Source organism: Neolamprologus multifasciatus, chromosome 12 (genome assembly GCF_963576455.1).
Source record: "Neolamprologus multifasciatus chromosome 12, fNeoMul1.2, whole genome shotgun sequence".
NCBI lineage: Eukaryota > Metazoa > Chordata > Actinopteri > Cichliformes > Cichlidae > Neolamprologus > Neolamprologus multifasciatus.
Window position 1 is genome coordinate 18,106,498 of NC_140450.1, and position 15,152 is coordinate 18,121,649.

Below are 15,152 nucleotides of genomic sequence, written 5' to 3' on the forward strand. Positions count from 1 at the left end.
CGCGCTTTGAATGAGCGCCGGGAGAGGCCAGATCCAGCGAGGGGCGGGGTTACACCTTTCCGAGGGAATCCTCGGTTCAAAAAGCTCCCAACGTCTCCTCGTGAGAACTTTGGACTGTGTGTGCTTTCATTGTGACCCGAGAAACGGACGAAGACGACCGAGGTATGCTCTTGTAGCAGGACGAGGGTTTATTTCTGTTGTTAGAAGTTAAAAAAAAGTTTCTGCTGTGCTGAGTAGAAAGTTATAGACAGTGCGGATAATTTTTTAAAAGACGATAACAACAGCCTACGTGCGGTGCAGGTGGGTACAGACGTTGTTGTTGTTGATCGGGACACCTATCCCTATCCAGATCTCGTCTCACCTGAGCTCGACAGGACACTCAGAAATGTCCCTGGAAAGCTATTCAGCGTTGGATGAGCCCTCTCTCCGAGCTTTGGTGAGTAGATGAATGGGAATACTAATGTTGAGCACTGTGGGATATAAGTGTGTTAGGGGGCTAAGTGATTCCTTTGTTTTGGGGGAAAATGTGTGCTTTTAATCCAGGTAAATGTCTGTCTGATCACCGGTGATTGAGCCCAGTGCTGTTGATATATTCAGCATTTGTCTCACCTTTTGATACCTCACAGGTAAGAGTGTCCAGACAGGTGGTCTGCACGCATACAGGGCCATCTACTCCCAGTGCTTACCACTACACTGGGAGTAATTCATCTCCAGTATATCCCAAACACAACGGCAGTACAAAAATTATGAGGGTTTTCTACTGGTGCCAGGATATTAAAGGGTATTTGAATCTTTAATAAATGAGTAGTTTTGTGTATAATCAAAGCAAACAGCTGTCAGACTGATGGAGAAAGTAGCTGTTTAAAAAAGTTAATATCTAAAAATGTCTAATGCAGAATATTCAAGGTAGTTCATGATTAATAAAGTTATTCATGAGGCATTACCTCACAGGAGCATCAGTCAGTACTGACAGGAGGAATGTATCATTCACCAGGAAGTCTAGAAACATTTATTAGTTCTTATCAGGAAGGTTGTAATTAATTATGGAGGAGGGGAAAGTAACACCTGCAGGCATGCCGACAAGGAAGTATGAGTCAGCTGCCCTTGTTTAGGCATGAGTTTGTCTGAATCACAGACACATACGCAACAGTCATACATGCAACATATTCATTCTTTAGTTTTTTAAAATTTGTAATGACTCAAAGCCTTCAAGTTTGCATCTCTCAGCTGAAACTCTGTGTGGCTTTGTTTTTCTGTCATTACCCTCACTGGCTGATTTCAGAAGAATGTGCACTTTAAGATGGAAAAGAAGAAGGGGAGGAAAAAACCCTTGATTGCTGTTTTTAAAGCTGACCTGCGTGCTGTTCTTTAAATCATCTTGCCGACACACACAGTCCTTGTTTTCCCATAAATTGCTCTCACCATAAATGACGTTACGCTGGTGGGAGCACAGGAGAACATGCAGGAAATAATATTTATTCTTCAGCACAGTGATTTACTTTGAAGCGGTGGCACTGGCTGCTTTGATCAGGGGCTTTATGAGTTTATTTATACGAAGACGGAGCAGGGAAAAGGAAGATGAACTGAGTGCGAGGGAGGAAAGCCACAAATTTAGCTGGGAAAGTTTCAAAGACTGTATTGAGAGATTTTGTTTGGGAATATTTAATTTCAGACACATTTTTCACCAAATTATGATCCCATGAGACCCCAGCTCATTGGTTTTAAGGGTGCTTGTCTGCCTCTTGCTGTGTGGCCTGTGAGAAAATGCTGTCCAGAGAGGAGCAGCAGCATCAGCAGGAGAATTTAAAAAAAACGTATGTTCTTATCCTGGCGCCCATTAGTCAAGCCTTTACTGAGCTGGAGCGAACGGGACTCTTCCGGCTGAGCGTCTTTCCGCTCAGTTTTCCTCCCTCAGACGTGACCAGCAGCCTGTAGGTCACAGAGATCCCACATTTTCACTGATGATATTTGTGGTGACTCGAGTGTCAGGGTTTTCCGTGGTGAACTCGGATTCAAACGAAACAAACCCGGAGGAGAAGTTCACATGAGGTTGCGGTGTAATTTAAACGCGGCATGACAGCTGTGAATGGAGCCTTTTTTGTGTTTTAAGTTTTTTATGAAACATAACACCTCATTGTGTGGGGTTTATGCTCTCTCTGAATCTGCCTTTATTCAGGACACTAGTAAAAGATGATGGGCGTTTGGAGATGGCTGGGCTTTAATTAAGCTCATCGTAAATCCGGGTGGAGGAGCTGCTATTAAACAGTTGGATAACGAACACAAGTTCCAGGCCTGTGTTGTACCTAATGAACTAAGCAGTCAGAAGGTCATACGGCGGCCTCTCTAACGCCACTAATCCCGTCTCTACACTTGTATTGAAAGCCCGGCCAGCCTTTTATACTGCTCATTTAATCCCCTCCATGGCAACAAGGGAAAGCAGTTGTCTTTTCTCTTAGCTACCACAATTATTTAAATGTCCACAGGAATAATCGGTTGGTGTCCTGGTTTCCTCAGGAGAAGAGCTGAGGTGGGGAGGGGGAGTGTTTGCAGCGGGTCATCTGTCTGAATGGTGCTTGTGTGGCCACAAAAACACAAAAGCTGCTGAGGCCACTCAGAGAAAACCCCTTTCCTTCCAAACCACTCCAACCGCTGTTACTTAATAGCAGACTTTATCTGATGGTTTCAAGCTCTGAGGGTGATGGTTATCTGCTGTTATTCCCATCAATGTGCTGTGCGGTAACAGTTTTCTTGGGGGTTAAACCTGCAGGACGGGTTGGGTCTGCAGGTGTCTGTTGATGTGGCAATCTTGCGTCATCCGGCTCTGTCGTGAAAGTGTCTGTTGGTTCTCTGGCTGCACTGTAACAGACCTGAAATCAGTATTTGCATAAAAATCACATTGCAGTTAATGTACAACTCAGACGTTTTATTATTTATGAATTGATTTGACCGCTTGGAGACTTTTCTGCCTGCGGCGCCTGCTGGGCTGGTTTCACACGGGCTGGATGTCTCGCGTAATGATTTGTAACCTGTCTTGCCAGCTGTGTGACTGTCCCTTTCTCCCTGGTGAGCGAGAGGCATTCACACATGTTTAAAATAGCCGATTTTGCTCTGTGGTCCAGGCTCGTTGATATATGGGACCCCTGGGCCTTTATTTTATGGCTCTGTGGACCCTTTGCGAGTTGACAAGGGCTCAACGGTTACAGTCTGAGAGGAAGAATGGACTTGTTTTGAAGGATCTTGGTATAGTGTGCAGATTTTGCTTAACCCCCAGAGACGGGGGTCCAAAATGTCAGCCTTGTCATTAGGAAAATATGAATTGCAGGAGTTGCACTATATTACATAACTCTTGTCTGGGACAGTTTCATATATATGCAGGCTGTGTGTTTTCATACACTCCAAGCTAAAATTAGAGAAAAAAAAATGTTTCCATGAAATTTCAGTCAAGGGGACTGATTATGCTTGTACCAACTATAAAATTTAAGAGCTGGAAAATTTTTAAGTGAATTAGAGTTAATACCTGATACACAGTTCAAAATAATCCTTCCTGGTGAGTTTGGTGCTGTTGGCAAACTCAAATATTTAATCACATTAGGCCCCTTTTCCATTACTACCTACTTGGACCGACTGGTTTTCGATTACAATTTGGTACCACCAAATATGCATGGTTGTTGTCATAGCAACGCGTTCGAGCGTCCTGCGACGTAACAAACTCTACAACAAAGCTTGACATCGAAGCAAGAATACCTGCTGCTCGGTCTGCTGAGACGGAGAACACTGCGTTTTGTTGTTTTTTTTGCTTTTTGCTTTTTTGTAACCGTTTCCAGAAATGGCAGGTTGATTTTCGTGAATGAGACAATCTCATGACTCATTGAGTGACACTAATAACCAGCCAATCGGTGGCATGCAGTCTGACAACGTCACCCGGCCAAGCAGGTACTGTTAAAACACACCAGGTGCTATGACCTAATGCACAGGTGTCGAACAGGGCCTAGAGTTGTAAATCAGCTGTGATGGCCCAGGGTGTTATCTAAAACCTGCAGGACACCGGCCCTTGAGGCCTGGAGTTCGACACCCCTGACCTAATGGAACACCCTAAAAACCGTGCCCAGTCGATCTGAGTAGGTAGTAATGGAATAGGGGTCATGGCATCATAATGTATGATAAATAACTCAACTGTGTGGGTATAAATGTGATGAAAATTCAAACTATGCGATGCTTTTAAGGTGTTGTACGTGTGTAAAACTTTAAAAAAAAGGTCATTTGGTAAGTGGTTGCTAGGCCATGTGACAGCCTTATAATATCTGATATAGATAAGCGCATCCAGGAGCCTAAACTTTGTGCCACGTTTTGTTGCTCAACTCCTTGCGGACTAAATCGCAAACAGACACACGCAAAGAGATTTCATTTAAAACGTGGCCTCAGTGTGGCCGCAGTCTGAAACGAGTTGTTTTAGCTGTCTTCTGATTGGTTGCCCACTTGCAAACAGAAGATTTGAACAGCAGGTGGGTTGCGGCTGCTGTGTTCATCATCATCAATCTCCTCTTTCTTTAGCACCACACAGAGCCAAGAGCAGTAAAACATGCCTGAGCATTAAGAACCGCTTCACGTCTGAGCTTTCAACTGGCCGGGATTACTTGTAAATACACTGACCTACATTATTCAAAAATCATCCACGTCTGTAACAGCCAGTGTGTGACAGAACAGTACAGTAGTGGCACCTTTTTAAAGTGATATCAATCAAATTGAAGCTGAAATGATCAGATATTGCTGTCGCCTCAACGATCCTGAAAACCATTTTCATTTCTTTTCCTTTTCCTTTTTTGGAAAATTGAGTGAAGTGTCCTCAACTTGTACCTATCATGGTAGGTACAAGTTGTTGCATGCATTACATCTCCCTCCGAATGCACACCTGCATCCCACCACAAACACCTGTAAAGACAAGAAAACTGAACCTGAAGTATCTCCTACATCTCGAGCTTTAGGGTTTGTGAACTTGGCTGCCTTTGACCTATGCAGATGTGTATGTGGTGTTTGTGCTCCATTTTCCGAAGGATTAAAGGGAGGTGATGATGAAGACTGGAGCAGTTTAATATTCAGGGCAGCGCTCCCTCTGACGCAGGATGAGTTATCTGCACTGCTGCAGTGACAGCCTGTTATAGTGAACCATTTAGTTCCTGGCTTCAATCTTTGAAGCAAATATCCAAATAAATGGCCGTGCTGAGCTGAGATAAGAAGCTGCATGTTTGCGTCATAAAACGGGAAACTTTTGTTCTGCTATAAATAGTGCTCTACGATTTTAGCTCTGAACAGATGAGAAAAGAAAAACCATGAACTTTGAGATCATCTGGTCTTTGACCCCTCAGTAGTTTGTTATTGTGGGACAATCATTCAGAGTGAACGTAACACTGTTTAGCGCAGCTCAGAAAGTATTTAAGTGTTTGTGTTTAGAAGGCAAAGTTGAAACTGAGTTCAGTGTGTCAGTTTTTCTTGTTTAAGCATATATTTACTATTGTTATGTCATTTTTGAAAGGGTGGGTTCTCCAGAAGGACGAGCAGCCTTTAAAATCTGAAGCAGTATTTTATTTTTAGTAGTCTTTTTTTGTAATGCCATTAGAGAATAATGTGGCAGTACGCTGAACAAACAGCGCTCAACAGTGTAGTAATGTGATTACATTATTATAAGATTGTGTATTAGCTTGTACTTAAATTGTTACTGCTTAGACTCCTTGTCTGTGAGTTATATAGTTCTCATGAGGCGGTGTTTGGAAACTTTACTAAATATATTGCGATACAAAGTTAAACTAATTGTCACCGTGGCCTTTGGAGCCCAACAGCAAGCTTAAATTTCAGGAGTTTCACTTTAACGACTATCGAACCCCGTACTCTGCAAGACAGAGTGAAAAAATGGGTTATTTAAAAAAAAAAAGACAGGTAGACTTTTAAAGTGTTTATCCACCAACACAAATGGGTTGAGTGCATTTCATTTATCACAAAACGTTACTCTTTATATCAGGGATGTCAAACTGATGGGCTACATACAGCCCACTTTGATCTTAAGTGAAGCTCACAAAGTTTAACTATGCATTGAATCCCGCATTGAGATGTCTTAGTATAGGAGCAAGAAGTGCCATTTCTACAGTACATCTCAGTTCCTTCACATGATAAAGAAATGTTGTTGTAATAAAACAAAGATATCTGATGACTCTCAGTAAGAAATAAATGTGTAAAATGACAAAAGAAGTTCTGGTAGCTCATTGCTCAGTCTGTCCTGTAATTATTTAAAAAACAGTTTTTGTTGAGTCACAGAAAATACTTTTGTTTTGTTTTATTTTACTGTGGAAACACTGTTAAATGTTTGTAATATATAGTAGAAACAGGAACTTTTCTGTCATTTAATTGTTTACGTATCACTTTATTACTACGGTGTAGTAATAATGCTCGTGGGGGAGGTCTTTATCCATAGGAAACACTGTAAAGTCCAAAATTTATCCCGTACATTTACATTTTCCTAAGCTGTCAAGTGGACCAGATTGCAGTCTTTGCTGGGCTGATTGCGGCCCCTGGGCCTTATATTTGACACACATGGTCTATATCAAACAAGCTTGATGAAGACTATTTGGTGACTTATAGAGTAGAAGTGGGATTAAATAAGTGTGCACTTTTTCCCATTCCTTTTTGGGTAGGTAAACTAAATCAGCAAATCAGTGGCTCCATATTTGAGTGCAGGTGTGTCAAACACAAGGTCCGCGGCCCAGAATCGGCCTGGCAGAGAAACCAGTCCGGCTCACTGGACATCTTTGGAAAATGTGAAGGAGGACACTTTTGGACTTTTAATTGCTTTTATAAATTTTACAGCTTGTCCTAATGATAAATATCTCTCCACAGCCATTCTAACTACAGTAATAAAGTAATAGATAAAGAGGTGAATAAAATGACAGGAGAATTCCAGTTTTCAATATCTACTACAGAAATATCTATTTTTTTAGTGTCCACAGTAAAATACACAAATAAGTACAAGAGGACATTTTCTGTGAGTTAACAAATCTTTGTGCTGTATAATTACAAATTGAGCACAATGTGAGTTGTGTTGCTGTGTCTGGTTTGACTCAAACTAATGGCGCTTCACTCTTAGGAACTTGCAGTCTGCAGCTTGTCAGAAGAATTCCTACTTCCAGTACTTCTGATGCAGTCAGCCAGGAGATATTCAGAACGATGGAGGAGACTCCGCCTGTGAAGTTTAGACTCAGTATATTGTGTAGCTGTCAAGCAGGCGGTGCACCGAGTTTTGTAACTGTCAGATATGAGACTGCTGCTGCTGTCACAGCTGCTCTGGTCTTTTCCTCTGTTTGGTAAGTGATCCAGCAGAGGCAGTTTGTGCGACTGATCTCTGTCCGGATCATCAGTCAGCCAAATGGAAAAGGTCTGAATAAGACATTGAACGCGTGCTTTCTTTCTTCCCCTCCTCGTTCCTGTCTGCTGTCAGAGGCGTCTCTGAGATGGACAGCAACCTTCCCTTGAGCTTTATGCATTTAGTGTCTGGAGATTTTTGGGTTCCAAAGTCTTCTCTTTGTCCAGTTTTTAGACAAAAAATACTCAGCAGATGTGGATGAAACATACAGTTTTTTCGATGTGATGAGAAATCTGTTGTTGTTCTCTCAGGGGGAAGAGAAAATTAACTCTCATTGAGATGCCATTAAGATGCCATCTAATGCTACTTCCCAAGCTCTGATTCTCAGCTGTACTGCTGGAGGGAGTCGGCACAGATTTTGCTGTCATTTAAGCTGTTGCTCTGTTTATAGAGGAAAATGGAACATATAAGGATCTGCATTCAGCAGGAGGGAGAAAAAAAAAGTTTTTTATTAAGTCACATAGAGAGTTAATAAAAAAGGATGATTGTATGGCGCTGGATAATGCTTTTTAAATGAGAAATTGAAGAAATTTAAAAACACTGTTTTTCTTTTTTAGTTTTTCTTTTCTATATTAACTTCCTGAGGAAAGAGGCATTTCCTGAGGTGCCTAGAACTCATCAGGCGGATGTTTATGTTTTGCTTTCCAGCTCGGCCTTGTTAATGTCGTGGCATTCTTGAGATGTACACTGCTGATCTGTTAAATTTTGTTTGCCTCTCTCAGTCTGTCTCTGTATCATTGTTATACGCAGGATTTTTATTGCTGCCTCTCTGGGATCTTTTATAACAAACAGTTTGTGCTCTGCAGCATTGCAAATTGCTTCAGTTATCCCTCTCTTTTTCTTCCTGTGGGACACCACTTCTGCCTTCTGGCCCTCCATCATTAAACTAAATGAGTCGGTCACGCAAGGCTTTGGTTTGACCAGCGATGTAGCATATTTAGAGAAGATTCATCATACACTTTCAAAGTCTTGTCACAGGACAGTGCAACTGTAGTGTAGGATGCAGTGTGATTTTGGAAGGCTCGTTCCTCCTGGATGGGAATATACAAATATTTTTTTAAAAGCAAATAAGGTGTTTTTGTTTTTTTTAACTATAATTTCAACTTCAAGAACCAGCTCCTACAGATAAGATTCAGTATCAGAAATCCCAAAAGGAACAGTGAGGCTTAAACCCTGTTACGAGAGTGGCTCCCAAATGTGGGTCACAGTTTTCCTGCTCGACCTGGATACCTCACTGCGACCTGACCAGCGGGTCTGGAGGCAAGCACTTTCACAGGAGTGGCTGAACGAGACCAAAGAGAATTACACAGCAGAGCTGATTTTTAGTGTGCTGAGACGCAGCAGTGCAGCAAAGATCTGAAATAACTTTGAGGTCCTGCACACAGCCGAACAGTAATTATTTTGCAGTTTAGATCAGAGTGCCGACCATGTGTGCACAATCAAGCATGCGCTGATTAATCCTTCAGCGTGTGGAGTTGTTTGCACTAATGTGAGACTGAATGAATACAGCACATTCGAGTCCAGATCTGTCTTCAGTGCATCATTACGGCCCTATAGGGCATTGTTGATTACTATACCACCCCCCACCCTCGTGGCCCCCGCGCATTCCTCTATGTGTCTGTTCTTTGTGGCTGCTACCTCTAGTGTAAAGGGGGACAGTGTTTTCCCAGGTCTGTCTATTGAAAACGTTTTAAGCTTTCCTACACGTGCAACTGCACTTGCTGCAAGCACGTTGGCACATGCACAGTTATCTCTCCCTCACTTACCTGTATAGTTCATAGATGCTCCCTCTTTTTCTTCATCACAGACAATGGAGGCTCAGAGCGCTCTGTAACACAATGACTTCTAACCTTGAGTTTGGTTTTCAGCTGAAAGGCAACTGAAACTGCCTCCTCTCCAGAACCAGGTGTCCTCTGCCTTGCAGGGCTTTCTGTTGCTATCCTGATTATATTTCCACCTATCTTTGTCTGTGTGTGTGGAGACCTACTGTATGCAGGCATTGTGAGGTAATTGATCCACTTGATCAATCATTAAATCTTGGAGTTTTGCCCTGAAGAAAACCAACAAGGGCATTATATGGTAATTAAAATTACTCTGAGCTTTACTCACCCTCACTTATCTGTTTTTTGTTTGTTTGTTTGTTTGTTTGTTTGTTTGTTTGTCAGTAGCAGCCCAGCTTCCTCGGTGGCAGGTGCTAATCTATTTCAGCTTTTGCTTTAAGAAGCGTCCCGTGTTTCCTTATAAGGCCAAACTCACTTGTGGACTTGACACAGGACTCATCCAATCAGCTGCCTGGCTGCACTCAAACCTCAGTCTACTCTGGAAATTATTACTCTAGGGCTCTGTTCATGCACAAAAACACAGTACCCCCTACCCCTCCTTTATATTCATGCACATGGGTGCACAACCACATACTTCAGACTTTTGTGTAAAACTGTACAAGTCCTAGCTTTCAGTAAAAAACAACAAAATGAGACGAGACCTGCACACACCCACTGAGAGTCAAAAGGTCACTTGGTCTGAGGGGTCTCAGACACTGGGCTTATGTTTTGGGTCATTATCTTGCTGTAGGATAAAACCTTCACCAACTAGGCGCATACCAGAGGGTGCTGCAGAATGCTGTGGTAGCCGTTTGGGTTCAGGGTGTTTCTCACTCTCAGTCACCGACCCTGGATCCAGACTATCACATTTCCTCCTCCTTGTTTGACAGTTGATGCCACACACTGTGGAACTATCGTTTTGCCTACTCGAAGGCGTACAAAGATCCTGCGTGACGAACCAAAGATTTCAAATTATGATTCATCAGTCCATAATACCTTCTTCCAGTCTACAGTAGTCCAATAGCAGTGTTTCATGGCCCAGGCAAGCCTCTTTGTCTTATTCTGATGTCTTAGCAATGGCTTTCTTGTTGCAATTCATCCTCTCAAACCTGCAGCTTGAAGTCTTCTCTTCATACTTGAAACGGAGACTTGCTTACTATGAACACTATGAAGCTGTAGCCTATAACACAAGATAAAAGAGTCCATCCGGGCAAGAAGGATTGCCACTTGGAAAATGTATTTTAATTTCAGAGAAAATTTTCAAACAGAGGGAGACTGAGGACAGGCAGGATAATGAGAGGATGGAACAGGTGGGAACACAGCTGGGGGCTAATCTGACGTAACAAGACAAAGGGGAAGCAAAATTAAATACATCGAATGCAGGACAAGGACTATCAAGATAAAACAGGAAGCATGAAAAATATGGAGAAGCAGACAAATACACATAAGCTTAACACTGAGAACAGGGGGGAGAAACAAACATGGGGACATTACTGACTGGAGAGACGGAGAGGGAACATGATATACGGAAAGACAGGGAAGACACTGAGACAGAACCCTAAAGACCAAAAACTATACATAAGCACAAATCCCATACAGACAAAAAAAAAAAGAAAACGTGACTGACACTGGAAAATTAACACAACTCAAAAACATAAGAACCCTGGGTCACCAGAACCAGGACCATGACAGTTTGTCTACTAGGAAGCTGAAGGGTAGCTCTGTATTTTTGAAGAATTACAAACAAGACTTAGTTAATTAATTTGTATCCAATTTACCAGTGTAAACATGGTGTTTGAGGTCTGATTGAAGGATTGATGTGATGGTAAGGTGTCCGCTGCTCCACTTTGAATATTGGTATGAACTTGAAACAGTGATTACTTAGTGGATTTTCACCAAAATTGTGCCCATGTTCAAGACCATATTTGCTGGTTGTTGTTTTTAAGGATATTTTTTTTAAATTTTCACAAGAATTGCTAGTTCCCCTAGAGCAGGAGTCTCTATAACTCCAGTCCTCGAGAGCTACTATAATACACAGTAGCTCCTGAGGACTGGAGTTTGAGACCCCTGCCCTACATTATTTGGCCACTCCAACAATCAGAGGATTGTGATTGTGTGAGAAAGCATTTAGCGACAGTGGGGAGGAAAAAAACTCCCTTCAATAGGAAGAAATTTCCGGCAGAACCAGGCTCATGAAGGGACAGCCATCTGCTGCAACTGGTTGGGGTGGGGGGGGAGTGAAAATAATTTTTTTTTTTTTTAAAAAAAAAGCCAAAGTGATAAATATTGGAACAACTTAATTATTTTTTTTGTTAAAATCTTAAGCTGTTGTTATCAGTTTTAAAGGAGTATTGGGTTTGAATTGTAGATAAGTGTTTGCAGTGGATTTCTGCTGTTGATTGACTTTTCCAACCGCTGCTTGTGGTTTTGTCACTTTTGTCTGGGGTCAAAGAAGCAATGCTGGAGACTTTTGTCTCCCTCTGCTTCTCATTTTAATGCAGGGGGAACTTTCAGGTCAGGGTCAAAAAAGGGATGCTTGAGAACCTCTAAGGGTTTGATGCACTGGTTTGCATCCAAGGCCAACATCCGTTTAATCAGGCTGACCAATAAATCTGTGCCACTTTCAGGTCCTGTTCTAACTGTGATTACTTGTTTGAGGTCATCAAGATACTGCAGTGTTATATTTCGAGTATTGCTGGATTGGTATCCTGTCTCATACTGAAATTGTTCTTCTGTCTTAAATGTCCACCGCTGTTCGCTGTGGTCGTTTTGGCCATGCCACAGTCTGAATTTTAAAACATTGTAATCCCAGGGTAGGGGCACCCCCATAGCAAGTTTCACAGCTACCAGCCCCAGAGACCACATGTCAATTGCTTCATTATATGGAATATGAGGCATAACTTCATACCAAATTGTCTGCACACAGGTACCAGGAATCACTACAGACACAGGATGTGCTAGGCCAAAGTCAATAACTTTGACTTTGACGGGAGACTCATGGTGGTTCACAACTATTATGTTTCCAGGTTTGAGGTCAGCATGCACTATTCCCAAAGAACTGAGGTGGTACAGAGCATTTGATATTTCATTTCATTTCATTCGATAATTTGTAAAATTGGCCTCAATTCTTTTATGGGGAGACCCTGGTAATTCTGATCCTTTATGTAGTCCCACAGGTTTTGATCAGTTTTGCCTGTTGCAAAATTTCAGGTTTGCTCTTGTTGATTTTAATAGCCACGTCCATATAATAAACTCCACAGGCATGAAACCGGAGAATTCTGTAGACTGGACATTGCTGGCGCTCACAGCGAAAGAATTTTGTCAATACGACTTGTAGTTTTCTCTTGGGAAGCATTTGTTTTGGGCTCACTTTTCTGTTTATCTAAACCAGCAGCAGACGGGCACATGTCTGTGTCTGTGTGTCTGGTGCCACTGGCTGGAGTTGCTATAGCAACCAGGCTCACACCTGCCTGCTTAATGAGCTCTGTTTGTCACTCTGCCAAGATTCATCTTAAAACTGCTGCTGTGTCCACAGTGTTTGCTCTACAGCCATCATTTTACCCTCAAAACGTAGCCATCATTATTCTCTTTCCAAAAGTGTGTCTTCCAAAGCTCAGAGATGTAAACGTTTTGAACTGTGTGGATCCAATTAGAGGGATCACATTTCAGTCATTCAGAATGAATATGAACTTTTAATATTCATTCAGAGGTTTTCTGACTCTGAATTTTCCTTTCTCATTACTCAGCTTTTTCTAATTTACATTTTAAAACATGTTGAGCTACTTTTCAACAACTTCTGTGTGAATGTCAGCTTTCAACAGTTCTGCACTTTTGTTTTCAGGTGAGAAATTCTGTATTTTTTTTTAGCTCATTCAACATTTTTTAACTTAAAATTCAGCAGATATGTCATTTCAGCTCAAGACATTCAGCTATCAGCATTCACACTGCAGTTTCTTCAGAAAATGCATTTTTGTGATATTGTTCACATTAAATTTGACCCCTATTAATTTGTTATGAGTCAGTCAAAGAAAATGTTGGTTTTGGAGAATTTTTAATTATAAAATTTTTGGTTTGTTTATTTACTGTATTTGGTTTTTTGTTTGCATGCCATGTCAAGCTTTTCCGTATATATTATTTATTATTATTTTAGATTTTCCTTCAGCTTCATATATTCTTATTTATACAAGCAGTGTGTTTATGCATGTGTGTGTGTGAATGATGTGGTTCACACAACAAGCTACAATGTTTGATCCAACTTTTGTGAACCTCTTCTCACAGCGTTGTTCAACAGTAATGCAGTTTTTACAGCTAACTTTTATACTTGTAATACCTGAGTTTAGTGTTGTAAAGTACATGCAAACCTCTTATATATTTAAATATATACAGCTGTAGAAGAAATCATATTTTTTTGACAAACACAGGCAAATTAAAAATGTAAAATTTAAAAAAAAACAAAAACATTTTCAGCACGCAACGTTTCATCCTCCCATCAAGGCTCCTGTGTGTTACCATTCAACCCAGTGCACAAAGACGTCTGAAAGCCAGAGCTTTCATATAATAAGTGGTCTATTTCAGACATTCAGAGGCTGTGTACTGCTCTGCGTTATTACCAAAAAATGATCTAACGCTGGGAAAAGAATAGAGGTTGACACATCATTTGTATATTAATCCTGTCTAAGCACTGCATGTTTTCACATGTTTCACAATGTCAAAATGTAGTCCTGAAAATACCAGCGGTCATGGGAACTACTACAAAGGCAGTTTTGAGTACTTTGGCAGGCTTTGATTTGTCTGTGGACAGATTTTTGTCAAGTCGCCTTGGAGGTCTTGTGGGTCCATGATTGACAGGCTACAGCTACGGTGAAAAGACTCCAGCACATTAAATGTAGGACAAAGATTAACCTGTTTTTGTGTGGGACTATGCTAGGAGTTCATTTTGACATATCTAACAAACCTATCTAATATGTTTGGCATTTGAATGTAACACTCTCAGTTAATAAACAGTATAAGTAAGTATATATAAGTATAAGTATAAGCAAAAACAGAAGATGAAGGGTTTTTTTTGCTAATTTTTTCAAAAAGTTTTACATATTAAAACTGATGTCACTAGACAAGATGTCACAAGCTACTCTGTCTGGTAACATCTTCAGGTTTTAGAAAAGTTCCACAGAGGGCAGTTTTTATGATGTAGTTGATACCAATATTGTGACTACCTTAAATCCCCTCCTTGTTTAACCACATCTGGTGCAGTTTCTATATCGGGCACAATAAATTAAATTGGCCTCCCGAAACATAGTCCTATTGAAACCTGTGTCTCTCATGTGTACCAGATGACTTCCTGTCCTCAGGAGCATGTCGTCAGCTGGTTGGGATTACTGGTAAACCGTAGGAGCTCTCTAATTGGCTGTGATTGATTGAGCTGCTTCAGTCGGATGTCTTTTGGAGGTTTGAGGTTTTGACTCCATAGAAAGCTGCTGCTTGGCAGGAAGTGACTCAAAGCACCCTTCAAGTGCAAGTTTTTACCAACTCCCTTGTGAAGCAACTTTCTTTTGTCATTCTCCTCCTCTCTCCTTGTTTCCTCACAAATATCATGGTGTAATGTCTCTAATACCTGTCTCCCAGCAAGGATTGTTCTCTCATCACCCTCTCATATCCACCTCCTTCCTCCTGGATCTCACCGGCTGAGTCAGGTGAGGCTGACAGGTGTGGCGGCAGCTTCCTTGAAGGTCTGTCAGCACAGCAGACCAGACTGCAGCATGACTGTCTGCAGTCATTAAAGGTGCTGATATCTGGCGCTGACGTCTCAGTGACTGCATCATTTTCTGTAAAAACGTACTCCGCGTGTGTGACGACGTCGTCATGTGTGATTTCTGAGTCATGCGTCTTGTTAGAGGCACGAGCAGCGCTCTATGAAACGTTTTCTG

General features: G+C 41.5%; 1 protein-coding gene across 2 annotated transcripts in view; it reads left to right on the top strand.

Annotated features, from left to right (window-relative positions):
* The first annotated feature begins 31 nt into the window (after window positions 1-31).
* Window positions 32-15,152, top strand: part of smtnb (smoothelin b) — a 48,160-nt gene continuing 33,039 nt past the window's right edge. For both annotated transcript variants that reach the window (XM_085181076.1, XM_085181077.1), the window contains exons 1-2: window positions 32-162; window positions 301-436. In XM_085181076.1, coding sequence (XP_085037202.1) covers window positions 386-436 — 51 coding nt within the window. In that variant the 5' untranslated portion in view covers window positions 32-162; window positions 301-385. The remainder of the gene's footprint in view (window positions 163-300; window positions 437-15,152) is intronic.